Source organism: Ceratotherium simum, chromosome 38 (assembly GCF_057802395.1).
Source record: "Ceratotherium simum simum isolate JZ-2026a chromosome 38, ASM5780239v1, whole genome shotgun sequence".
In the NCBI taxonomy this organism is placed as follows: domain Eukaryota; kingdom Metazoa; phylum Chordata; class Mammalia; order Perissodactyla; family Rhinocerotidae; genus Ceratotherium; species Ceratotherium simum.
This window is the reverse complement of record NC_141937.1, coordinates 14880536-14908533: the sequence shown is the minus strand read 5'-3', so window position 1 is coordinate 14908533 and position 27998 is coordinate 14880536. Positions and strand designations below refer to the sequence as shown.

Sequence of the window (27998 nt, the reverse complement as noted above, 5' to 3'; positions counted from 1 at the left end):
CCCTTTGGAGGCCAAGGTGGCACCATACAATAGCCTATGGATTTTCCATAAAATTTAAGAATTTTCTAAGATAAATAAATTTTAAAATGTGAAAGAACTAACATTTTTAACTGCCAATTTTTAAAATATTTATCCTAACATAAATTCCTTTGCTCAAAAATGAAGACTATTCTGTTAGACCTAAAAAACATGTAGACGTGAGGTGGGGATCCCCTCAAATTCAAGTCCACTTCACCTCTGCCTTCCTCTTTCCCCTATCCCAAATTTAGGCGCATCCACATCCATCCTTCCTATTCCCACTCTGGTCTCAGAGAAGGGGAAATGTCTCTTCCCTGGTACAAACCTACACCCTCCACCTGTGCTCTTGATTTTTCTCTCTCACCCTGTCTCCTCAGGAGCCTTGTGTCTTAAAATAACCTTCCTTTTCTTCTTTTTCAGCCTTTCCCTCTTTACTAGTTTTTGATCATTCTCTTCAATACGGACACACACTTAAGACCGCCTTTTATTAAAACAGCTCTTACCAGATCCTATGTTCTACTTTAGCTAATACTCTGTCTTGTGAACATGTAACATACACTCAGTATCCTAACATCCTTATCTCTCATTTACTCAGCAGTTTGCTAGAGTTGGGTCTCTGCCATGACATGGCCACTCCCAGTGGTGGCCAATGACTTCCTGATTGCCAAATCAAATGGGTTCATCTCTACTAAGGAATTTCTCTAAGACTAAACTTATTAGCTTTTCCCTAAAGCATCCGGTATTCTCTCTCCCTGTGAATGATCTTAATCATTTGCTCAAGTCAGAAATCTAGAAGTCATTCTTGACTCCTCCAAGATTACAATTAATTACTGTCCACCCTTATACATCTTTCAATCTATCCAGTTTTCTCCATTCCCTCACTGCTACCTTAGTGCGAACTGCTCTCACCTCTCATCCGACTTATTGCAAGGTCACTGCGCCTCCAATCTTACTTGTTCCAGCTCCATTTTATGTGTGTGAGAGAGAGCAGGAGGGAGAGGGGGGAAGAGAGATTGAGAAAGAGGTTTGGGGTCAGAGTGATCACCTCATTCTGTTGCCTAAGATTCTTTCGTGTCTCCCACTGTACGGTAACACAACATCCAAACTCTCCTAATGACTGGCTTTGACCAATTCTCAGTTTTCTCTGTTGCCAACTCAGTCCTGGAACCCACATTTTCAGGTATTCTGAACTTCTTCCATCCCCTTTACTGTACCATGCTCTTTCTCAACTCTCAACTTTTGAAAACATTGGTTCCTTCACCTACCCAATCCCAAGGCATTTCGCAGGCTCCAGTTTAAACGTTTCTTCCTCTGAAAGCCTGTTCTGATGCCCTCCTTCAGATTACTGTGTGGTTGGTTGTTCTGCCATGTGCTCCTGGACACCCTGTACTTCCCCTCTCGTGGAATTTACCATGCCCACTTCACTGTAGTAGTTTGTCTCTTCTGCTTGACCATCAATTCCATGATAGCATGGACTCTGTCTCTGTTCACCACTGTATCCACAACCTCTAGTACATAATAGGTGCTTGAAAAGTATGTGCCACATGAATAGCTAAATAAACAAATGAAGGATGGGAGTCTAACATAATGGTTAGTGCCCAAGCTTAGGAGTCCTGGGATTGAAATCTGGTTTTTCACCTACTTGTTATGTGACCTTGAGCTTATTAATTAAATCTAAGCTTCAGGTTCACAATCTATAAAATGGTGAAGATAATACTTATATTTGACTGCTGTTGTGAAGATTAAATAAAATAAAAGATAAAGTTGCTAAGGTATAGTAATCAGCACATGGTAAGAATTCAGTAATTGGCAGCCCTGCAATTTAGAAACATTTTTAGCAATGAGTGATGACAAGCTAGAACTGAATCAGAACCTAACTTTAAAAAACCATTACTTGAAATCAATATTGGGCTAATTAAAAAACAAATATTCTACCTTCTTTCATTGACAGAACAAACAGAATAGAAAGATGCAGGTTTCTTCTCTAAAAGGAAGAAAATTATCGGATTCATGTCTAAATATGAAGCCCCATTCCTGAAAGGAGATATCAGGTATATGAAATAAATACAACCACTAATTTTTGTTCATGTTACGTTACGTTAGATTCACAGTTTGTTATTTGCAATGTTTGGCATAATTGCAGAAGCATAAAGACTTCAATTTGAAAACACAGCAAAGATTAAAAAAAAATGAACTGATAATTACATCCACAAGTTTGAATAATCTACTTCTGTGTACTAAAAATGGCATAAAAACACACACAGAAAATTCTTGGGTTTTTTTCCTACTTTTAATAAGATTTTTGTTTAAGAAAAGCATATTTTTTGAAAACAGATTGCTCTCTTATTTGCATGCTATCTCTTCATACTGCTGTCATAATATTTATAAAGAGTTGTTACAATAGAATGGAATTTTGTCATCAGTAAAAGAGTTGATTATTATTTAATTAGAAGTAAATAATTTGTTAACTTGCAACTGAGCAAAGAAGCCTAAAACAAAATGAAAATTTCCCATTAAAACTTCTCCCCAGGGGCTGGCCCGGTGGCTTAGTGGTTAAGTTCGTGTGCTCCGCTTCAGAGGCCCAAGGTTCACAGGTTCGGATCCTGGGCACAGACATGAGCACTGCTTATCAAGCCATGCTGTGGTGGCGTCCCACATATAAAGTAGAAGAAGATGGACACGGATGTTAGCCAAGGGCCAATCTTCCTCAGCAAAAAGAGGAGGATTGGCAACAGGTGTTAGCTCAGGGCCAATCTTCCTCACACACACACACACAAAAAACCCTCCCCAAATTTATCTCCATGAAGCATCTTTTGAACATCTTCCAATGCCCCCAAGATTGAATGACCTTAGAACAGAAGGATCAACTTTTTGCTTCTCAATTCAACCTCCCAGCTCATAAACCTGCCACAACCTATTATTAAAGCTATTTTTTGAAATGGTCATTTTCCAAAGAAGATTTTGAGAAAACAGTTATAAATTTTCTTTCTAAATAAGGAGTTTTAAAAATTGTCCCTTAAAATAAAATTTTATTTTTTAAAAACTTTAAAGAAGGTGTTGCAGTAACAAGACATTATCACAGAATTTAGGGTGAAATCATTTATCATCCTAGTTTAAATCCACAAAAATTCCCATGACTGTTGTGCAAAAGCTTTTGGACAATAGAGATCCTGCAAAATATTTATATCTTGTATTCTAGAAAAAATTTGAAAATCTTTTGGTTTTTTTTTTCCTATCAATTTAGCACTTTTCTCCTTTCTTATTATTAGAGATAAAATAACTTCACATGTTACATAGCATAAGTAATAGGTAAATGAAGACTAACAATAGTTAATAATAATTATTAAGTCTAATAAGTAATAGGTGAATTAAGACTTGATTATGGACATAAAAAATATTTTCAACTTGAGTCATTTTCTTACCTTTACTGGAAGATGTTAACAGAAAATCATAAAGAAAAAAAAACAGACACAACCAAGGAATAAAATGCATTTTAAGTCTTTTAAATGGTTTGGTTGTGAGATATCTGAAACAATTCTAAAGCACAGAGCTATATACAACAGGGATTACCACATGAGGGAACATTCAATATGAAAGAGGAGACAAACTCATTACTGTCATCTTCCAGGACCAAGTTCTCATCCCTATCTTATAGGCTTGAACAAAATTCTCTTGTGCTTCAAGCCAGAGCTCAGATGAACTTGGAGCCTGTTATGGACTGAATGTTTGTGTGCCCCCCCCAAATCCATATGTGGAAGCCTTAACCCCCAATGTGATAGAAGTTGGAGAGGGGGCCTTTGGGAAGTAATTGTGTGTAAATGAGGTCATGAGGTGACATCTCCATGTTGGGATTAGTGTCCTTTTAAGAAAAGGAAGAGAGACCAGAGTTCTCTTTCTCTTTGCCATGTGAGGACACAGCCAGGAAGAGGACCCTCACCAGGAATCAAATGAATAACCACCTTGATCTTGGACTTCCCAGCCTCCAGAACTGTGAGAAATAAATGTTCATTGTTGAAGCCCCCCAGTCTATCGTCTTTTGTTATGGTATCCCAAAGTGACTAATACTGGGTCTAAATTGGTTGAATATTTACTGGACAAAGTAAACAAACAAACAAACACACACACAAACAACACACCAAACCAGACTCAGTCTGGCCCAACAAATCACAAGACACCAGATCCTTTCAAAGCTGACAGCAATTATGGCTCCAACCTTGGGGCAGACTATTTCTTAGTTACAGGAGAAACCATCGGCCTTGGTTATTTAATAAGCAAGAAGGAAGAGGAAAAGTTGGCTTCAAGAAGCTCTGGAGGATAAGGAAAGACTTTGAGGCAGGTCAAGTTGCTTGTTTGTGGATTATTTTTCTAGTGAGAAATATTTTTATTCCAAGTATGGTTTTGGGCCTGTTCTGTGACTGAAAAGCTGTTGTCAGGGGAGATATCTACGTGTTGCTAATAGATAATCAGGAGCTGAAGACCAAAAATTTAAGTCGTTTTCATGAGAGACTTAGTGAGACTCTGGGCATAACATATGCTTCTGTGGAGCCTAGTTGACTATGGATATGCATGCACACGTGCGTGCATATGTGTGTTTGTACCTATGCTTGCTGTCCATGAGGTATTAGAGTGATGGGACCAAGCACACTCTAGCATTGCAGAATGGCTTTGGGAGCAAGCCTTCTCACAGAGGCTGCAGGAAAAGTGACACAATGTCCTGGCCCAGAGGCTGAATCAAAGGTATGAAATAGACCGTATTTCTGTTGCAAGTGAGATATTATCCTTCTCAAAAATAAGTGAGCACACTGCAATGGAGAAGGAAGAGTGTGCTTCCATTTTAATTTGGGTGTATATGCAAATGTGACCTCAGTGAGACCGTGAAGCCCAGGATGTGCAGGTTGCATGTGTTTTTATAGAGTACAGATAGAAATAGAGATGGTAATGGGGATAAAGATGGGGATGGGAAGACTGAGATAGAGACAGAAAGGAGGTTGGGTCGAGGTGGAGGTGTAAGGGAGGAGGAGATGGGATGGGAGAGGCAGAGATGGTACAGGGATGGGAGAGAGGTTTGGAGGGAGAATGAGAAAGAGATAAAACTGGAAATGGAAACTCAAATGGGGGTGAAGTTGGGCAAAGGGTGGGGCAGAGAGAGAGAGAGGAGTAGTGAATCATGCGATCAGCTGCTGAGAGCGATGCAGACAGGAACATGGACTCTATAGCTATCCTAAAACTCTCAACTGCCAAGGCAGGGTAATAGGGTCAAATTTGACTTTCAGAATGTTTTCCAAATATAAATGAGTCATAAAAGAAAAATGTTCTACAACTAATTTATGGGTTTGGGCTGTATTTGTCAAGATAATACCAAATAAGTACAAATAAGTTCAGGATAACAAGTATAGGTATCAGTGTTCTGCTTCAGTTTTCAGTTTTCAAGATGACCCAAGAAAGGCAAAAAATCATAAGTACAGAGGAGAATAAAAAAAGAACAAAAAATTCTCTATCACATTAAGGTTATAATGAGGCCATTGGGAAGGTAATAATTTTCTGGGTCTTTCAAAATGATACCATTGATGCAAAAATGTGTAAAGCAGGGAAAACGTGGACTGTAGATTCATGTCTGGATTACTTCTCAGTGGCACCAATTCCCAAGTGTGTGAAGATGAATGCTATTAAATAAACTGTGTGAAGTACTTCGCACAGGGCCAGAAATTAATCATTATTTTTTCCCCAGTGATGTCTTTACTATTCTAACTCTTTGCTGTTGTTTTATTAAGTGCCTCTCTATGGTACTCAGCATAGCGCTTAGAGCTACTAGGATTTATAAAGAAATTCCAAAAATTAGCATATGCCTTAAAGACTTTACAGTGTTGTTGGGAAGGTAAGATATGAAGCAGTGCCAAATAATTTAAGACATACTGACCTTCTCCATCTATGCTACAGGTTCTGGAGGAGTGCTGATGTTTCAGATCCTACCACAGGGAAACCAGAGAAGGTGGGGGATGGTGTTGGACGAGGGGTGCAAGGGAAACTGCTAACATTCTTGGGGCATTTGCTAGGGGACAGGTCACTGCCACATGTGATCAGAAATGCCTTTGTGAATGTGAAAGGTTTGCATTACACATTAAAGGTAGGACTTAGATGTTTAGACTGGAAATAGCAGGGGTGAGATCAGAAAGCAGGACTGAAAAAGAGACCAGCAAAGGCTTCACATTGATAGAGCCTATTCCAATAACCAGTTATCACATAAATATATAAAGTAGCTTGGACAAAGATGAAACAGATTTGAAAACAAACTCTGGCTATATAATCCCTCCACAAATGCCCTTCGTGTACTGTATGCCACGGCATACATTCAGATTTCCTTTCTTTTTAAGTTTTCAGTACATAAATAAGTGTATCCTAAGAATTCTACTTTTAAAACTTTCACAAAGATATTCAACCCATATTTTTAAAAAATATGAAAAAATTATTTATGAATTATTTTTGCCAATCTGATTGGAAAACTGTTAACTTTAAAGAGTGGTAATAGTGTAAGGAAATGGGCAGTCTCATAAGCTCTTGGTATATATTAAAATCATAAATGTGTATACCTGTTGACTATCCACCCACTTCTGGAAATCTATCCTGAAAAGAAAAATCACACAAGTGTACAAAGATATATGCCCACGAGCTTTCAGTGTAGTATTTTATGTAATATTAAACAAAATTAAAGAACTGGAAACCACTTAAATGACCATCAATAGGCTACTGGCTAATTTATGATATGTAATTTATAAATAATTTTATCATATTTATAATAACAAAATATTATTCAACCATTAAAATAATCATGTGGCTAGGTACCCATTGACATGGAAAGATGTGCTGAGTGAAATAGAGGCATACAGAACAGTATCCTATAAAACCACTTTTCTGAAATTGTGTGTGTCTGTGTGTAGAAGAATGGTGATCAATATGTTAATGGTTACAACAGGATTGTGAGATTTAAGTGATTTTTACTTTCTTTACACTTTGTAAAAGGTTTATTACTAATATTATTTACAATTAGCATGTAATCTTTTTACAATATGAAAAAATAATAACTCTATTTTCATTTTAGAAAAAAATAACCTTCCCCAACTGATGACAATTCTCTAGTGTAAGTAGTGGCCCCCAGAAGCATTGGTCCCCCAGAGGCATTTACTGCCTTTTCACAGGGCAGATTCTGGGTGGAATCACTGGGCCCCAGAATTCCCTTCTCATCAAGTGGCTTTTGGCAAGGGATTATAGGAGAGATAATCCCGGTTTGTCCTGTATGTAGACATGTTGTTCTAGTCTTCTGTCTTTGCTGGACTGTGAGTTTCTCAAGGCCTGGGAAAGCATCTTACTAACTTTTTTCCTGTCTCCAAAGCCCAGCATAGACCACAGTAAGCAGTTAATTCGTACAGTGGGACTGAAATAAATTGCCATGCTTTGTTTGTTTCTGAACTATAAAAGGCTTTGGGGAAGTCCCTGGTCAAAAACTGCTCGTAGGGTTATGCTTTGCACGCTACAGGCACTGCTCTCAGCAAAAGGATCCTCTGACTGAATTCAGACAATTGTCTTATTGTCTATATTTATTTTTACAAATGCAATGTTTTTGGTTCACATTTTTTTTTTTTTTGCTGGGAAAAATTTGCCCTGAGCTAACATCTGTTGCCAATCTTCCTCTCTCTTTTTTTTTAATTCCCTTCCCCAAAGCCCCAGTACACAGTTGTATTTTCTAGCTGTAGGTCCTTCTAGTTCCTCTGTGTGAGCTGCTGCCACAGCATGGCTACTGACAGACGAATGGTGTGTTTCTGCGACCAGGAACTAAACCCGGGCCACCGAGGGGGAGTGCACTAAACTTTTAACCACTAGGCCATCAGGGCCGGCTCTGGTTCGCATATTTTTTCATCAGCATTATAAGAGATTAATTTTATTGTAATGTAGCTCTATCAGAATTTGTTTTATATTAGTATTTATGTTCAAAGCCATTTCAATGTACAAATACATAGTCATCTGATACAACCTAAAGTCAATGTGGATAATTTCAGAATGATGTCTTCTCAGTGTCCCGCCACCATGGTTATTTTTCTATCAAAGCACTTGAGAGGAGAACCCAAACACTGTCACAATGTCCTCAGATAAAATTCTTTGCTCAGGGCAGACCACTCCTTCCTTCTTTCTGGTCTGAATAGAAACTAACACACAGACAAAAATCCAGCATGGATTCTCCTTTTCATCTAACACACACATTAGTACAGAAGAAATAATTAGATGAAAATTTTATCAAGATTCATGAGACTGACATGAGGTAACTGCTGTTGAATCTAGCTATCCATTCCTTCCTTCCCAGAGGCAATGTTAGCAAATGCCACAAGTAGGTGACAGTTAAACTGATAGGATTGCCAATACCATTGATTAGTCATAGTGACAATAGCGACAGCAGTATTCCTTCACACCATGCATTTAATGACTTATTGGCTCAAACTAAGTAAACATAGAACTCTGGGTAGTTTCCTTTACCTTGGCCAGGTGAGAGTTGATCCATTTTGTGAAAGTCCGTTTTTGTACTATCTCTTGCTCATCTAGAAGAAAAATAAACATCGCGTAAGAAAACATAGTGTGTCATGAAGTTATATCATGCAAAAGTTTATAGTTACACAACTCTAGAAGTAACCATAATATTATTTTATCTTCTAATTCATTTTGCCAATTATTATCTTGAAGGAAGAGTCAGTACAATTCCAAATATATTAATAAACTAGACTATTCCTTTAAAAATTATCAGTAAATGCTTTAAAATTTGCAAAACATTAGCCCTGTGTTTACCTTCATTCACTTATTGAAAGTTCACTGAACACTTACAGCTCAATAAAGCTGTTTTTTAAAAAATTTATTGAGACCAACTAAGTGCCAAGTTTTATCTTAGATGCAAGGGGATCCAGAGAGATGAACAGGGCAAGGTCTCCACCATGAACTATCTAGAGGTGGAGACAGACAAGCAAGGGCATATGTATGGTAGAGGGTTATCAGTAGGCAGTAAGATAGAGTTGTATACATGAGGCATTACAGGGACTTTACCTGGATGGGGAGTGTGATGAACACAGTGTAGGGTGAGCTCCAAGGATCCCACCTCCTGGAGTCACCTTTGTGCAAATAGACCTCAAATAGAACCTGTGGCTTGCTTCTAATCAACAGAATATGGCAAAGGCGATGGGAGGTCACACTATGAACATGTTACTTTATGTAAAATTCCATCTTAGCTGACTGGAGCGAGAGATTGTCCTGCTGGCTTTGAAGATGCAAACAGCCGTGTTGTGAACCGCCCGTGGAGAGGGCCACGTGGCAGGGAATTGCCGGCTGCCTTTAGGGGTGGAGGGCTGCCTCCAGCCAAGAGCCCATGGGTCCCTCAGTCACACAACCACAGGGAATGAACTCTGTTAACAACCTGAATGAGTTCAAAAGTGGATTCTTCCCTAGTTCAGCCTCTGGATGAGAATGCAGCCCAGCTGACCTCTCCTCTTGTCAGATTCTGTGCAGAGGATGCAGCTAAGCTGTGCATGGACTCCTGACCCACAAAAGTTTGGGGATAATAAATCAACATTGTTTTAAACTGCTACGTTTGTGGTAATTTGTTAAGCAACAAGAGAAGAATAATATAGGAAGAAAAAAAGGTCGAGTCCAGGAAGGCTTCAATTAGAGGTATAAAGAGATGAACAGCAGAGAGAGAGGGACCAGTTTAAGACCTTTCAAAGAAAGGATGAATTCTATTCATTTCATCAACATCTACTGAGTGTCAACTGTTTGTTGTAGACTAGATGCTGTAAGAAACACAGATGAACAAGATATAATTTCAATTCTTTACCCTTTGAGGGACAATGCTCAAATCCTCATCTCGAGAGCTGAGCCCTCTGCTCAGAACACTTGACTGCCTACTAGAGTATAAACCCCATGAGGACAGTAACTTTGCTCTCAATGCCTACAAATAAATACTGTTGAATGAAGGAATGAAGACAGTCAATAACAAAACCTTTTAACTTGGAGAAATTTTGATATATCTATAAAATTTACAGAATGTCATTATTTCTAATGTATTTTAAGCACGTGCTTTTATTTTAACTTTCAAGTACATACCAAAAGCAAACCAGTATAATAATAGGCAACACTTCCCACGTACCAGGCACTGATATATCTCTATCGCTATCTCTCTATCTATAGATCACATTATATTTTAATTGTTTTAATTAACTAATTATTATATATCATATGTAATATGTATGTATTAACTCATTTAATTCTTGTAACAAATCTATAAGCAGGAACTACTACAATGCCCATTTTACAGATAAGAAAACCAAAGCCTAGAAGTGAAGCATTTTTACCAAAGTCACTCAGTGGCAGAGTCGAGTTTTAGATACCACAAGTCCGGTTGCTGTATCACAATACTGCTGCCCAAAGACGGCAAAGAAACCACTGTATTAGTCAAATCAATAGTAATCACATCCAAATGATAAATCATAGTTAAATCAGTTTGAGTTTGACCCTAAAATCTTTAGGTGCTGTAGTTAAAGTCATGTAGCAGCAGAATGACCTTAACTAATGAAGCTAGATTTGATGGAATTCAGAACTTGATCTATAATATATAAAATGCTATTCTAAGTCTAAAACAGACTATAGATACAGTTAGAGTGTGTATAAATTCAACTTGAGATTCATTTAATTTAATTCATTTAATTCATTTAATTCAACTTGAGATTACATACTATTTTATAAATATCACAAGATGTCAATGTTTTGAAGTCTTAAAAATATTAGCATAATGTTAGCGTACAGAGTCATAAATTTAGGTATATAATCCACTGATGATATATTACTTCCTGATTTTAAATTGTTATATTTTTACTACTACCACCTTTAATGAAACAATGCTGCTATTGTAACGGGTGCATCTGAGGGCAAATCTCTGAGGTTATATTTAGACTTTAGCTCAAAGGTCTTTTTTTTAGAAATCTCAAGCCATGTTTTTTGTAGCATTCATTGTATATATTGAAATATCAAATTCTCTACGTGTTTCTTTTTACATCGTGGCTGCAAAAGCAGATTTTACTGGGTCCTAACAATCTGCTTTTAATATCATCAGACACTGCTAGCTGAATTCTAACTAAATATTTTCTGATTTTACTTATTTTCCCAAAAGAAAAACAATTCTTAAAACTTCATCATGACAACAAATCCTCATTTTTGATATAAAAATCTGAATAATTTAGTTCAGGATTTGGAAATTAAATATGATATCAACATCATAAAATGTTTAAATTATGAAAGTAATATGAAACACGCAATGACTTCTACCACATTGCATTAAAAAATGTTATGAACAGTAACATTTCTTTATAATGCTGCTGACGAGGAACTGCACTAACCCCCGTGATACAGATTTACAAAGATCTGCTTGTGTATATATAGCTATGTTAAAGGGACTATTGTTTAATTATTTGTAATAGTTAACATTATTAGTAATTTTTCTATCTTCCACTTTTCAGAACAACAACATGATGTAGTCTCACCAAGTGTTCATATATACGCATGTTTAATATTTCTACTAAAATCGTATAAACAGTAATTCATTTAGACATTCTGCTGAACATGCATATTAGTTCTAAACACAGAAAAGTTTGTCTATATCGCACAAGTAAACTCAGTCCTCCAGTTCTAAGAATCACAGAGAACAAGAAGTTGATCCTGTTTTTAAGTTTTAGTCCTTAATTTCTATTAATGTAACCCAAGATGTACCTAGTTCTTAAGCCAATCACCTGCAGGGCATCCTTGGTTATTTTCTCTTCCTCAGCCCCCACACCAAATCCATAAGGAATTGCTGTCCATTTTACTTCCTGAATAGTTCATCTCCACCAACATCAGTCTAGTTAAGACACCATCATCTTCTGGGTGCCTGTTCATTTCCACTACTAGAATCTAAGTTCTAGATTAGACGGTGGGGACCACGTCTGACTTATCCATCACTGTCTTATTCATCACTGCATAGTAGACACTTAGTAAAGAAATGAATAGGTGAATTTGCTAAGGAAGTGCTGGAGACTAAGAAACAGGTCCTACTCTAAGGAACTGGTAATACAATGGAAGAGACAAGTGTGTAAACAATAGCTCAAAGCAATGTGTCAGCTACTGTAATGGATTAACATATAAATACAGGAGCAAGCAATTTTCCTGTGGGGTAAGGAAACAGGCTGGAAGGTCCAGAGAAGCTAAAAAAGGAGATGCCATAAAGTAGAACATTAGCAGATAAGTGGAAATTTGCAGGTAGGGAACTTTGTAGGAAAAAGATGCAATCTTTTAAAAGCAAGGCATGACATATCAAAGTGACAAAGAAAATCTGCTATGGATTATAAAGTGGAGAAGGGTTAAGAAGGGACTGGAGGTGAGCCTGGAAAATAGGTAGCCATCAGGTTATTAAAACCTTTGAACAACATGCCAAAGAGTTTGGTCTCAATGTTATGGACAATGGGGAGCCATCAAGGTTTTGGACAGGACAAAGAAATGATCATATCAGACCTGAGACACAGGAATAATATTCTGATGTCAGTGTAGTGGTTTAATTGAAGGCAAAAGAGGGTGGGAGCAGGGAGGATATTTGAGAACATAGTATCAGAACACATGTTAAAGGTAGTAAATTCTGGGGGCTGGCCCCGTGGCGTAGTGATTAAGTGCGCGCACTCTGCTGCTTGCGGCCCGGGGTTCGGATCCCAGGCGCACACCAACGCACCACCTGTCAGGCCATGCTGTGGTGGCGTCCCACATAAAGTGGAGGAAGATGGGCACGGATGTTAGCTCAGGGCCAGTCTTCCTCAGCAAAAAGAGGAGGATTGGCATTGGATGTTAGCTCCGGGCTGATCTTCCTCACACACACACACACAAAAAAGGTGACAAATTCCGTTCTAGAACAGTTCCAACAAGGATGAGATGCATGAGATGGCTGCAAGGGAACTATCAGAAGTAGAATCAAAAGCAAGTAGAGAGACAGGAGCTAAGGAGCTAGATTTCTATCTTGGGCAACCAGACAAGGATGCCACTAACCAAGAAAGGAAAGACACAAGTAGCAGGCTAGAGAGGGAAGATAATGAGAATTCAGGCCCCTTGTAAATGCTTTGTGAAATGTCTGATGAGACAGCAGCATCAGCACAGAGGAGAGGTGGCGCTTGAGAAGCCAGATTATGAGGTGGGTGCTCCACAGACAGGGACCTGTATTAGGCTCTGATTTAAGGCTGAGCTTTGGTCCAGGTGAGTATTACTGGTCAGAGGAAGCTCAAACTCCCCTCCTCTCTTCTAACTTGAATCTTGATTCCCTTCTAAAGACCAGACTGTGTGGGGAAAAAAAATAGTTATGGAAACTCTCTAGCTCCTTTACCCTTGAGGTTTCCCTCACTGGTTCTGTTTCAAAAGCAGTTGGTCTTACAGACCTGAGGAGTTGAAGGCTCCTAGGCCTTGAGAGGTTTCTGTATGGGAAGGCTACAGCACACACATGGCCCCAAGTAAGGTTGTTATAAGAAATAATTCCCAAACCCCAAGGCAATATCCCTCTCTAGAAATGAGTTGGCTCTGATATTCAATTTCTGTATTTCTTTGCCTTTTTAAGATATTTCCTCAATATTTTGCCATTTCAGGACAAGATCATGACACATGCAGAAATGAGGTACAACTTGGCAAGGATGATTAAATGTGACCATTAAGACACTGTCACACTTGACTATAGTCAGCAGTTTTCTTCCTGATGAGTCACAGTAACAGTGACTTGCTGATTTTGCACAGCTGTGGTATGTCCCAGGTGACTTAACACATGCACCTGGAAGCACAGAGGCCACAGGAAAAGGTCGCCTGGGTTATGTGGAGCCCTTGCAATCAATCATGAAAATTCGCTGCCTAGAAACATGTTAATTGTATTTTCATTTTACTATATATGATGAATTTACCTTATAAAATATGTTACATAAAACTGTGACACAGGATCCTCTGGTCACTAGCTTTTAAATAGCATTACTAGGGCCGGCCCCATGGCTTAGCAGTTAAGTGCGCGCGCTCCGCTACTGGCGGCCCGGGTTCGGATCCCGGGCGCGCACCGAGACACCGCTTCTCCAGCCATGCTGAGGCCGCGTCCCACACACAGCAACTAGAAGAACGTGCAACTATGACGTACAACTATCTACTGGGGCTTTGGGGGGGGGAGGGAGGAGGAGGAGGATTGGCAATAGATGTTAGCTCAGAGCCAGTCTTCCTCAGCAAAAAGAGGAGGATTAGCATGGATGTTAGCTCAGGGCTGATCTTCCTCACAAAAAAAAAAAAAAAAAAGTAAAGAAAAAGTAAATAGCATTACTAAATTTAAAAAAATTAAAATATGTGCCAATATCCTTTCAACAGATAGTATTTTAAAAAACACTAATTTAAATTTAAATTAGTATATTTCAATGTAATTAACAAATTCTTCTATAAGAATTTATTTCTGAGAGATATAGCACTTCATACATGAGTATGCACATAAAGATATATATTTTTATCAGAATCATGAAAAATCATACAGAGCAAAACACTGAATTTCCAGGTGTATCCATCCTTAGCCAATGTCATCTTTAATACATAAATATCAAGAAGAAAGACTGTTTAAATAAATAGATATAGTTGTTAAGTCTGAAATTGCTATGTCTGACAAAAATATTAGGGTATCACATAACGATACATTCACAGTTTTCAAAAGGTTATGGTTAACTTTTTTGTTTTTTGCAGATTATCATTATACTCTTTATATGCTTTAAGGAGATGATGGCTTAAATGAAATTCTTACGGATTTCAATTACCTGAAAATGTAAATGTTAATTTAAAACAAACCACACACGTAAAATCACATCGTTCATAATAAAGCAGATTTTTTTCCTCATTTTTGATGCAGATGGATTCACCTCAATAAAAAAGTTGGAAAAAAATTTAAATATAGATATATGCAGATTAAATTTCTGGACACAACCAAATGGTGTAGCTATAAAGGAAAAAAACAACAAAAACATAAGGTGACAATGTAATTATTATAACTTAAATAACAGCCACAATCAGATGACCTAAGTCAAATAATTTGTTTTGGGATCAGAATTATATTATCCCAATTATAGATTTACAATTACTAAAATCACTGCTAACTTTGTTACATGTGGGTAGGGTCTATGGTATACTGAATATTTCAACATAATGAAATAAACAGTTTACAATTATCCAATGTTTATATTTTTAAATTAAACATATAAATGGAAAAAACATTTACAGGACCAGGCTGTGGCTGGCTGGAAATTATGTCCACAAATTCCTCCCATCTAGGTCAGCACACCCTTTGCAATGTTACTCTGCGGCTCCTCCTATCAGGATGTGGAGCTGATTTCCCCACTCCTTGAATCTGTGCTGGCTTTGAGACTTGCAGTGTAGCTGAAGGGATTATATGCGACTTCTGAGGCTGGGCCATAAAGGGCCTTGAGGTTCCATTTTGGAGCTCTGCCCTGAGATCTCCACACAAGGAATCTGTTCTAGCATCCTAGAGGAAATAAGTCGTTTGGAGGAGGACTGAGACACCCCAGTGAGAACCAGCACCAACTGATAGCCCTGTTGATGCTCCAGCTGAACTCTGCCAAATACATAAGCCCAGGCACAGCCAGCAGAGGACACACCTAGCCCACCCACAGGAACATGAGAAACCGTAACCTGAAACTGCTTCAAGCCACTAAGTTTTGGTAGTGGTTAGCAAAGGCTAACTGAAACAGAATTGCTACTGGGAGTGTAGTGCTGCTTCAACAAAAATCTAAAACACGTGGCGTCAACCTTGGAACCAGGTGAGGAAGAAGGCTGGAAGGACACCGAGAGACTGTCAGTAGAGGCTGACAGAACAGTTTGGGAACTGCTATCAGAGGTTAGAGGAAGAGCCACACGGTTATACAATCTGTAATCGGCAGTAACTTGTGCTTGCATATCTGGCTGGAGAGATTTCCCTGCAGACTGCTGAAAGTGTCCATTGGCTTCTTTTAGCTGCATATGATAAGGTACTGGAAGAGAGCGAGATGAACCAAAGAAGGAACTATTTGGTCTGCAAGCAGAATTTAGAGGAAACATAGAGGGCCTATGATGTGGTGGATTGGAAAATATGACAGTTTGTCATTCCCAGTCTCTCCTGGAAAAAGATTTGCCAAGTAAAAAATTGATTCAAGGTAACAATAAGTGAGGAAGATTGGCCCTGAGCTAACATCTGTGCCCATCTTCCTCTATTTTGTATGTGGGTTGCTGCCTCAGAATGGCTGATGAGTGGTGTAGATCTGTGCCAGGGATCTGAACCCATGAACCTGGGCTGCCAAAGTGGAGCGTGCTGACCCAGCCACTACGCCACGAGGCCGGCCCCTATTCCTTGTTTTTTTGCTAAGAAGTGGCACATATTTGTGCCTAACAGTTTTCTTAGTCTTCTTCCTAGCCATGAGAAGTTGTGGTTCCCAAGTCCTCTCTTCATTTTGAACTGTCGTGTTCCTTTGGTTCAAACTCGTGGTGTTTTTGCTTAACAAACTTGTTGGCATCCTAAAAATATGCTTGGAGTTTATTCTGTGCCCCCAAAACCCCAAGTTTGAAGCAAACTTTGCACCACATGTGAGGCTGCTACAGGCAACGCCCTTAAGATTCTTGGAATCTGATTTGTCAATTGAGAAGGTCAAGTAGGCACCACCTTAAATCTTTCTGAGTTCTTAACTAAAAAAAAAAAAGAAAAAAGAAATCAAGGACTATCCCTCACCCCTGGATTAAAGGAACTGGCCGAGTGTCCCGGCTGGATTTTGGAATTACTTCAGACCATCACTGCTATCTTATTTCCATCCTTCCCTTCTTTGAACAGAAGCATGTATTGCCACGGCCCTGCCCCTGTCTCATCATCACAAGTTGGGTGAATGGGGAGCAGGAACTTCTCGTTTTAGTTTACAGGCCTGGGGATGGAGAGGAGTTACACCCGAGGGGCCTCATCTGTATCTGGCCCAGATGCAGATCACATAATACTGGACTGGGAGCTTGATGCCATAATTGGATGAGACTTTTGATGTCTTGAGAGAAGAGGAGTGTATTTTGATGCAAAAAGAATATAAATAATAGTGACCAGAGGACAAATTTTAAATTACGGCTACAAAATCTTCCCATCCCGATATGCATCTTCCTTTGCAACATGACTCTGTCTTTCCTCTCATTGAGAGGTAGAATTGATTTTCCCTCTCCTTGAATCTGATCTTGTTGTACTTGCTTTGATCAATAACACAGCAGAAACAATTTTATGTCATCTGATTCTAGGCCTTAAGAAGTCTTGCAACTTTTAGCTGTCTTGGACCACTGTCATAGAATCACGACATAAGGAAAGCAGTCTGTATTGGAGAACTGAGATGCCCTATCCGATAGCCAGAACCAACTGCCAGACACGTGGATAAGGTCACCTTGAACCTTCTAGCTCAGCCAACCCTGCAGAGGAACTCAGCCCAAGTGAAGCTAGCAAACTAAGACCTGTCTAAGGCTTTAAGTTTGGTCCATCTGTTACCGCCTCTCTCCCACACTCCCATACATACCTGATAACAAATTTCTCCTGGGAAGAAAGCATTTTCTCCATTGTTGTATCACTTGAGGCTGACACACTGTCTGGCGCATTGTCTTATATATGTGTCCTTAGAAAACCATCAATATTTAACTGTGAACTAACCAGCCAATCCACAGATCATGAGAAATGATGAATCGTGATTGTTTTAAGCCACAAAGTTTTGCAGTGATTTGTTACACAGCAAGGGCTAACTGAACAAAGGCATTTACTTGTGTGACAGATGCACAAACACATACACACATGTGTGTGTGTATAATCCTCCTTCTCCTCCTCCTTCACTCTGCCTTCTACAATGGAATGGTTCTAGGCTTGCTTGGTTGGGTCCATCTCCTGGGCCTTTGACGTTCTGATCAGATGAGCAATGGAGAAAAAAGTGGCAAGGAGCAAGAGCATCCAAAGTTACTCAGCGTAAGTTTGAGCACAGATTAAAGGGAGAGGACCTGGGGGGAGGGGGGCAACAGAAGACCAACAGCTATTGGAGGAGTGGGCTTGAGGAAAATGATGAGCAAAGAGAATTTTTAGGGAGTTTTGCCTATGTTAGATGCTCTAATCACTGCTTCTATTTTTTTTTTCAAGAAAATATCAGTAAAGACACATGCTTTTAAGATTTTTGGAATTGGAATTATATTTCTTTTATGTATAAAATCAGTGACTAGATTAAAAGAGCCCAGTTTCATTAAAGTTACATTTGCAAATTTTAGTGCCATCTCACTTTAAATCTAAGGCACAAAGGACGAGAAGAATATAATTATCTCAGTTTCCAATTTAGAGTTTCTCGACCTCAACACTATTGACATTTGGGGCAGGATACTTCTTTGTTATGAGAGGCTGTCCTACACATTATAGGCTGTTCAGCAGCATCCCTAGCCTCTACCCACTAGATGCCAGTAGCATCCTGCTCTCTCCCTGCCTGACAATTGTGACAATCAAGAATGTCTCCAGACACTGCCAAATTTCTGCTGGGGAAAAATTACCCTAGTCAAGAATCACTGGCCTAAGCTATGTCCCTTGCATCTATGTAAGATGATGAGAATAAATTGCTATGAACTTTTGAAAAAACATATATATGTTTCATTTGAATTATTATTGTCCAATTAACTACCCTAAAAAGTCATTATCGTAGTTGGTTATTGCTATAGTTTATATATTTATTTAGGCAGAAATCCTTTACCCTGAACTATATCTATTTAAGAAGTGCCAAAATATGGTAAGTCTAGGACCTTTGCTGAAAGATTATATAGAAACTACATAATTTTTCCTACATGAATAAATATCCTATGATGTCTGAGATACTCTGTCATTCAAATCCGGAAAGTTAGGTCTTATGTGGCGGGGAATGGATGGGGAGTGGGTGGGTAGGGAGAGGGTGTGTATATCCTGATATTGTGTTTGGTTCATTTTACTGTTCTAAACTTTTTTAACAATTTTTTCAGAACTGTAAAACAAAACAAAACAAAAAATAGCTGATTGGCTTCAGTTGGTTATTGTTAGTTAGAAATATAATCTGAACCATTTATTGTAATATTTTAATTTTATCACTACTAGACCAGGAAAAGCATATAGCATATGTCAGTCAGCCAAATATTAAAAATTATTTAAATATTTAGAGAATTTTAATGTATTTTTTTGGGAAGCCATTAAATATGGCTGGTTTTCTAAGGACACATTTATCAGACAATGTGCCAGGCAGTGGCCCAGGCAGTGGGTTAGTCTCTCGGAAAATAATGATGGGGAAAATGCTTTCTTCCCGGGAGGAATTTTAATCAGGTGTGTACGGGGGTGTGGGAGGAAGTAGGTAACAGACCATCAGCCTTGAACCCTTAAATAGGCCTCAATTTCATAAATTTTTAATAAAATCATTTGGTGGGAAAACAAACTCACCTGAATTGAGAAGAAGCTGTTTACAGTCTTTCTTTATCCCACTCAATGTGAAAATTCATACTTTTCTATGATTATAAAGTGCCACCATAGTCCCTGGTTGGGGGTGATACATAATATGTGGTATGTGAACCACATTAGATTCCTAAAATCCAAAAGATTCCGAATTTAAAAACAAAGCGGGCACACTTAGACTTTTGCATAAAGCATCACGCGTACAATTTAGAAGTACAATGTTAGAGAAGTGTCCTGCAGAAGAGTAATAACCATTTAGAGAAGAGAAGTAATCAATATAACGAGAGAGTGAAAACAGCACAGTACATTATGGCAATTCATACCGGTGGCTAGAAACTGGAATAAAGACTAGAGACTTCTAGAACCATGGCCAGAATTTAGGAAATCTGACTCCTATTCTAATCTGATTTGTCCCAGATTCATTTGCTGATGATTTGATCACTTATTTAATAAATGTCGCTGGGCCCCTCCTGTGTGCCAGCACCCCGCTCTGACTAGCTGTGGATGCGATCTCAGAGGAAGGATGTGGTTCTTCAGTCCAGGAGGGAGGACAGGAATCAGAAAGAAGTACATCACAGCCTGTTCTGTACATGCAGCAAAAAGTAAGAAGAAACAGTGACATGGAATACGTGAGTGGATAAAAAAAGACCACAGTTATGAAATTAAAGGCAACTTGAACATGGAAAAAATGAAAGCCACCCCCTACCGTTTGCTAGGAGAGGAACTGGGGGAAAATGCTGCTTCGACATCTAAGGTTTTTCCTGATAAATTACGTACAAAGGCACATGTTAAAGACAGAGTGAGGACAACTCCTCTCCTTGATGAAGCATTATTTCCAATTAGAGAGCATGGAAGCCTTTAGAAGAGCTTCAAGCCAGGATTGGATGACCTTGCCACATGTAGCTCCCTATTATAGAAAGTGGCGTGTCTCCTGGTTTTGCAAGAAAGCTGCCACAACTTTGAAATCTTTTCCTGTTGTGAGCATTTAGCAAGATCAGTGCAGCAGAAAGAAAGTGGGTATTGGAAATCTCCTGAAATACCATCTTCAGACAACCACTTTATTTTAATACTAAATTGTACTTCAATACTAGTGTTTCATTCAATTAAAATACAATGTTTTATTTTGGGGAAGGGAGAGAGGAGAGAGTAGTTGATCAGTGTTCAAATATTTTATATCCAATATTTAGCCTGGCTTTCTAAAAACCTATAGTTCTCCCAAATAAATATGATTTTCCCCAGCTAGTGCCTTCAAAGTCTGGTTGTTTTTGTTTTTTTCATTGAATTACTGTCTTAAGTAGGTTTAGGATTATAACCCGACATTTTGAGATTTTGTATTTTTAATTACTGCTAATATTATCTCTTATTCTCACCCTGTGATCTAAATTTTCGTTTTCTCTCTTTGTATATTATTTATATCAATATCCAAGCACAAATATAATAATTTGACACCATTTCATTTATCTTTTATTTTATACTGCATGTCTTCTTACGAAGATGTAAAGACAGCTACAGTTTTAACACTGAAATTCCTAAATTTGAAATCGTGATGAAATGATAAAAACGAGCTGAAAAGACTAAAACTGAAAAATAAGATCAAATCACAGAGTTTGAGGAGAGATGCTGGAAATTCCAAACTCAAACAAATTCAACCCCAGCACATAATGTTCAATGAGCCACTCAGAAGACCTGCATTCAGTGTTCAGTCACCCACAGAGCACCAGATGGTGCTGTAGCTTCTGGCTGCTTCAGGACTGGGGTGACACCAGTGACCTTTGTTGTAAAGGAAGATCCACTGGGTCACAGAATCTGTGACCACCACGCCAGTTGCAGGGGCTTCCACAAGAGACAGCAGGTAGTGAGCACCCCAAATGGATTTCTTGGGTGTTAGCCCAACCTCACATGTTCAAGCTGACTTGTAGAATAATATATTATTTATAAGTTTATTTTTAATAATAACTATAATATCTATCATCTATTCAGAAAGTATCACGTGTCAGGCATAATATTGTATACATTAATTATGCACATTACCTAATTTAAACAACCCTCTGAGGAAATACCCTCTCCCCCCACCTAGGTTAATCAATTTGCCTAAGGTGACACAGACACTAAGTGGCAGAGCATGGCTCCGTGTCTCTCCAAAGCCTGTGCCTTCAATCACTTCACTCTACCCTCAAGTCCAAATTGCCCATTGGGGTTTCCAGGATACTTTTATATATATCATCTGATCTTTACCAAACCCCAGAGATAGTCAACACTGATACTATCTCCAACCCACAGATGAAACAATCCAGTTTCTGAATAAAGTGTCCCAGCAAGTAAGTGCCAAGGCCAAACGAAGTCCTTCTGACCCCTTGTCCCCTTCTGGTACCATGTGAGCAACTGTTTGTCTAGAATCTAGCCAATAGATAGAGCACCTTTAAGCTAGGCCATGTACGTTCCACCATCTTGCTGAGCTACAAGCTATAAGAACTTCTCCTCCCCAGTGACGCCATGACCTCCTGTCTTCAGTTCTCCGACCTTTTCATCCTTCATTCTCAGCCCACCTCACCCCTGCTCCAGCACCCTCAACAGAGCAAGAAACAGCATCTAAACAGATGTTGATGAAAGCTCACATACGAATTTGGCTCACATACGAATCCACAGAATGATTTCCCTTCCATGTCTCTATATTTGCATTTACATTTGTATTATCATGTGTCATAGGTCAGGCTAACAGGGAAATAGACTCTAGGAGGAATTTTGTCAGTAGGTGGCTTTGTTCTCAGAAATAACACTTTTAAGGATGTGAAGGAAGCAAGACTGGGCAGAGAGAGATGTTGAACTGAGATGCAATTATGTCTCTGAAGCCGGGATGGTCTTTCAGAGAAAGACCTAAATTGAGGCAAGGGACCAGGACTTTGTCCCCAGGCACTGACCACTCACCGGATATGGGCTGCCCTTGGGCCGAGGACACATCCTGGGGAGGGGCTCAGCTGTGAGCCTTCAGCAGGCAACCCTCTGGGTAGCTGGGAGAATGAGGGCCCCAGAAGTGAAGGGCAGGACCTGGGCTGCACCCCACAGCATGAGCTACACCTGTTACAATGTTAACTACTAAGGCCTGAGAACTGGCTCCTTCCAAATAACAAGGAGAACAGCAGCTCCCATTTGCTGCATGTCATATCAGACATACTGCATACAGAGGGAGACAACATTTGCTCACATTTCTGTTTGAAACCAGAGTCAAACCCTTTACTGCCAGGAGATGCTGCCTTCTCTGTTAATTTTGAAATGCACACTGTTTCCAAGGCCCACTGTTGCACTTTTCTAAGGACTGGATCAGAAGTGTGGCAGCAGAGAGGATAGTGCAAAGAAAGAGAAAGGGCCACACCTTTTATGGGTCAGCCAATTACATGGAGTTCTTCCAATCGTCTCAGACGTCTTAGTCCTTCTACCAGTTTGCATGGTTTCTCACTAATTCTTATGCTTTCTCAATCCAACCAACCAAGCTTAGTTCTGCCTTTCTACCCTCTTGAGTGCCTGCTGACCTAAAGTACCTTTTCTACTTCTCCAACAAGACTCTAGCAACCACTATCTACTCCTGCCCTCTGTCTGGCCTCCACCTGGTCGTCCATCCTATTTGACTCCTTCCCCTGCACATGACTCTACCCTTCCAGCTCTTAAACATCATCAGCCAGGAGCTTTCCACAAATAAGAAACAGGGAATTCACAAGTAATAGCACGTAGGCAGAATCTGGGCCCAGAATGCGTTTTCTTTCACCAGCAACGTTCTGAGAAAACATCTTAATGTGAGGGTTTTTGGTGAGACTTAACATTTCCCAGTTTTCCACAGACCTGTTATTCTCTGTTTTCTTAGACCAGCCACTTCTCAGAGGCAACATGATGAGAAGCCTTAGGAAGAGGTAACAAGCAGAATAAAGACTCTCTCAATTTCAAAAGAAACTATTGTGATTTTTTTGATATGGTTATTTTAATTACATCCTTGGAGAAAAGATATATATAATATATTATGTGACAACTTATATTTTATATTAATTCTAATATATTATACGGTTATTTTAATTATACCCTTGGGGAAGAGATATATATAATATTATATATTGTTATATTACATAAATTATATTACATTATTGCATATATTATATTAATGATATTATATTATATGATTGTTTTAATTATATCCTTGGAGAAAGTAGAAAAGGTCTTCTGTTTACTTTCTCCACCCCAGCCTCAGTATTTTAAACTAGTATAAATTCAAGTAAGTACATTATGTTAACTGAATTATTTCATGGAAACTCAGAACAATTAGAACTAAATAAAAGTTACATGTAATGATGTAAAGATATAAATAAAGGAAACACATATAGTTTGATAAATATACATAAAAATATAAGATTTTGGTGTCTTTATATACAACCACCCACCAGATTCCAAATTTCAATTGGCTATAATAATGGATGGTACGTTTTCTATAAAACTTTGGAAATCACCAGAGCCTATATCAAAAGCAAGCTTGTTATCAGTATTTTCCATGTAGCCAAACACCAGCATGAGACTTGCTACTGTATCTACATTTGTTTCCTTGGTAAGGAAAATGGTTCAGCTACCTAATCATGTTTTGAGAGTCATCACTGAAGAAAAATTGTTGAGACGCCAGAAGCCAACTAGAGTGCTATCTGGTTACCATCCTCTCTCTAAATATAGTGGTAAGGAGGTGAAAATTCTGAGTCATCCCCACGTTTTACAAGACATCTGAAAACAATAACATTAAAGATCAGATGAAACATTTCCACTATATTCACATAAAAATACGAAATGAATTAATGTACTTAAAAATTAGTATTTAAAAACAATAATAGTGGAAGTAAAAAAAAATTAAGTCATTAACAGACTATGACAAATTTTTGATCTGAGAATCCAGCTTCAAGAGTATTTTTGTTCATTAATTTGAGGAAGATATTCAGCTCTGTCATAAGTGGCAGACATTTATGCACTGATGCCTTAAGTATTAGAAAACATTTCTTAAAATATCTAGATATAAATCATCTAAATTTCTGTTTTAAAATTTGTCTTTTATCTTATCTTAGCATTCCTAGTAAATTTTCACTTTTCAAGCTTTCATTATAAATACTGGCTTTAGGTTTTCCAAAATCATGAGCATAAATGGATACGCTCTATTTCACTTCCATTAGTGTTTGATTCAGATAAAATAGAAAGACAAAATTTGAAACTTAGAGTTGTTTGAAAACCTACTCTGTGTGATCCCAATTTTGTTGTTCCTGGAATTATATTAGAAGAAAAAGTACACAAACGCACACACACACACACGCACGGAGACAATAACAACAAAAGTACCTTTTATCTCACCAGGAGTCTTGAAGTTTGTTTTTATCATATTCCACCTATGGTAGTGACTTTTGGAAGTTGTCCTAATTCATTCAATATCTAAACCAAACACAGCTTTCACCAAGGGAACTTCCAACTCTCCCAGCACATTCTCCTTAAAATATCCCTATAGCAACACCTCTATGAAAGCATATTATCCTCTCTCATTCTTTAGCCTTACCCCTTGCTTACCGAGCAAATGCACTGCTCCCCCGTGCCAGCGTTTCTACAAAGACAGTTTCACATCAATTTATAAGAAGTGCTTCAGATGCATTTTCAGGAGGAAAAAAATGACACCTTTTCAGTCAATATTTAGGAATTCAGGCATTCTTATTGCATTAAAATATTAATAAACTTTAATGAATTTCTTTTGGTTGAAAAAAATCATTCAAACAATTAAAATTTCCAAGTTGTAACCTTAGATATGTATGTAAAGTTTTAATTTTAGAATTTGGGAGAAAGAAACTAAATGAATCCTTTGTTGACCAATATTACAATGGCATTTAATTTCTCATATTCATATTTACAGAAGAGATAACCTTGTTTATTTCTAATATGTTCTTTGAACTTGCTGGAAATTTTTCCAAATATCTAATATTGTGACACACACATTAAAAATTATAATTACCATATTAGAAATACACATTATAACAAGTTGTCAGGGGAATCACACTGCTTTTTAAAAATATATATGCATACAATATTGGAGAGGGTTTACATTATTTAAAGACATAAAATATCAGCTAAAGTAAAGCCATACAAAAAGCAAACAAATATAGGTGCAAAAATCCATAAAGAGTACTTAAAAAGTTCACTTTAACACTAGATTCTCAAGCAAGAAATGTTTACAGATTTGTGGGTCTTTCCAATCTAGAATAAAATAATTCCTTGACCTGGGATTTCAAGGCAAAATAGAAATCAGCTGTAGCTCATGTAACTCATGCTTGTTAAAATGACACCACAACAAAATTAGGAATGGAATGTTTTCATTTTCCTACCCCATTTAGAGTGAGGAATGTTTATTGTGATATAAAATTTGTTAGCCCCCAAAAGTTTGTTTATAAAAAATGTTAACTATTATTACGACTCATAGAAAAAAAGAAACCCTACTTTTCAGTAGAGGCAGAAATGGAATAATTAATTTTCTCAGCAGTAAATTTTGGACTCTGGGAGTACAACAGACTAACTTGGAACCCCAGCATCAACATTTACTGTGAGACCTTAAAAAAGTGACTCAGCCATTTTATGCCTCAGTTGACTCATTTGTAAAATAATAACACAAGCCCCATAGAATCACTGTAAAAATTTAATTAGATATTTTACATAAATGCTTTGCCCAAAGCTTATCACATAGTATTTATTCATCAATAAATATTAGTTAATGTTATACTTGTTTTTACTCTTATTGATTTAAACATGATAGCAACAAATAATTTGTGTTAAGAGAAAAGAATAGACCATTGCTTTCTTTTATTACTTTATTGAATATGCATTTTATTATTACTTTATTGCATTATTTTATTACTTATTGAATATGCATTTAACAAAGGCAAGAAAGCTAAGAAGTTTCTACAAACCAGGAGAAAGTTGATATTTATGTAGATGGCTCCTTTTGTCCCCATCTGCTTCCTAACACTAAGAATTATGGCTTCATGTAAAATTTAAGACAGTCCAGCATACACTTACTGAGCAAATCTGAGCCACTAGATTTAATTTATCTTGACATGTTCAGGGCTAGCAAGTAAGTTAATTAACTATTGGGATAAAGTAATCCTCAAGCCTTGAGAGCAGGGCCCAGCATCTACTACTCACCCCTAAGGGTTAGCTGGCCCGTCCCCCAGTAAGGCACGTGCAGCCAGGAAAATCAGTGCAAAGTATGGACTTAATAGTACTCCTCTGTGTTTACTGGCACTGTTTTTTTAGCCTCTATTACTTGCTATGTCCCTTCCAACGCACTACCAATATTTTCAACATTGAATCTTCAACCTCAGTATTCTTGAAGTGCTCACTCAAGACCCAGGAGACAGTCAAAACTTGCTAATCTTTCTATCGCGTTAAAATCTCCACTTATTCAAACACTTCCCTTGCTGAAAGAAAAAATATCTCCAAGGAAGGGCATATTTCTAAGAAAAGGAAGAAAAGAAGTAAGGCAGAGATGATATACAATGGATTTACAAATAGGATGTGTTATCCTTTCAAATTTCTCATTTAAGCCTTATTTCCATTCCATAAGCAGCTACTCAATGTTAAGGGCAAGGAACTGTGAGGATGAAAAGTTAGATTAAACAGAGTTTGTAGTCCTAAAGGAGTACCGAGTTCCTTGATTGACTTTAAGAAAGATTTATTGGACATAAATTCTGTGTAAGCGCTGCCTAGGTATATTGACGATTTTGGGGGGCGGGGCAAAGGTGAGCAGGGAGAAAGAGGAAGAATATACAGATCCTAAAATGAACCTCTTTGTAAACTTAGTTCCTTTACATCCTTATAAAGTATTTTTTCCCCTCCAACAGTACAGCTCTATGTGTGTGTGTGTGTGTGTGTGTGTGTGTGTGTTAGGGGAAGAATAATCAGCCAAATATAGCAGCCTCAGTTTTGTTTTATTGCTCTGAAAAGTTGAACCTGTGGTTTACGTGGGAACCGACAGTTAATCATCTCACCCCATTGGGATTAGAAAAAAGGGTGACAAGGAGAGACACGGGCAAGAGGAAGATGCTGGCTTGTTTGAGAAGAACGTGTTCTCTCTCCTCAAACTGGAGCAAGCAACCAGCATGACCTTCCCTTTTATTCACAGTTTGCACTGTCAAGGGCAATGCTGTTTCTTTTTGGGAAGAAACAATACCAACATGGAGACAAAAATATCCACATTAAAAAGTAGCAACAACAGAGAAGTGTGACAGGAAGGAGGTGCAGAGGGGACACAGGGTGACACAAGAGCAGCAAAAGATAGATTTGGGGCAATTTTAGTCCAATCCACCACCTTTCAAGTTATATTAAAAGCATGGTTAAAATAGCATTTTTGGCAGTCCATCTCAAAGGCACT

At 38.2% G+C, this 27998-nt stretch overlaps 1 protein-coding gene across 1 annotated transcript in view; it reads right to left on the bottom strand.

Annotated features, from left to right (window-relative positions):
* Window positions 1-27998, bottom strand: part of SYNE1 (spectrin repeat containing nuclear envelope protein 1) — a 452863-nt gene that overhangs the window by 367680 nt on the left and 57185 nt on the right. Inside the window, exon 3 of the mRNA XM_087425127.1 lies at window positions 8542-8603. Within this exon, the coding sequence (XP_087281253.1) occupies window positions 8542-8603 (62 nt within the window). The remainder of the gene's footprint in view (window positions 1-8541; window positions 8604-27998) is intronic.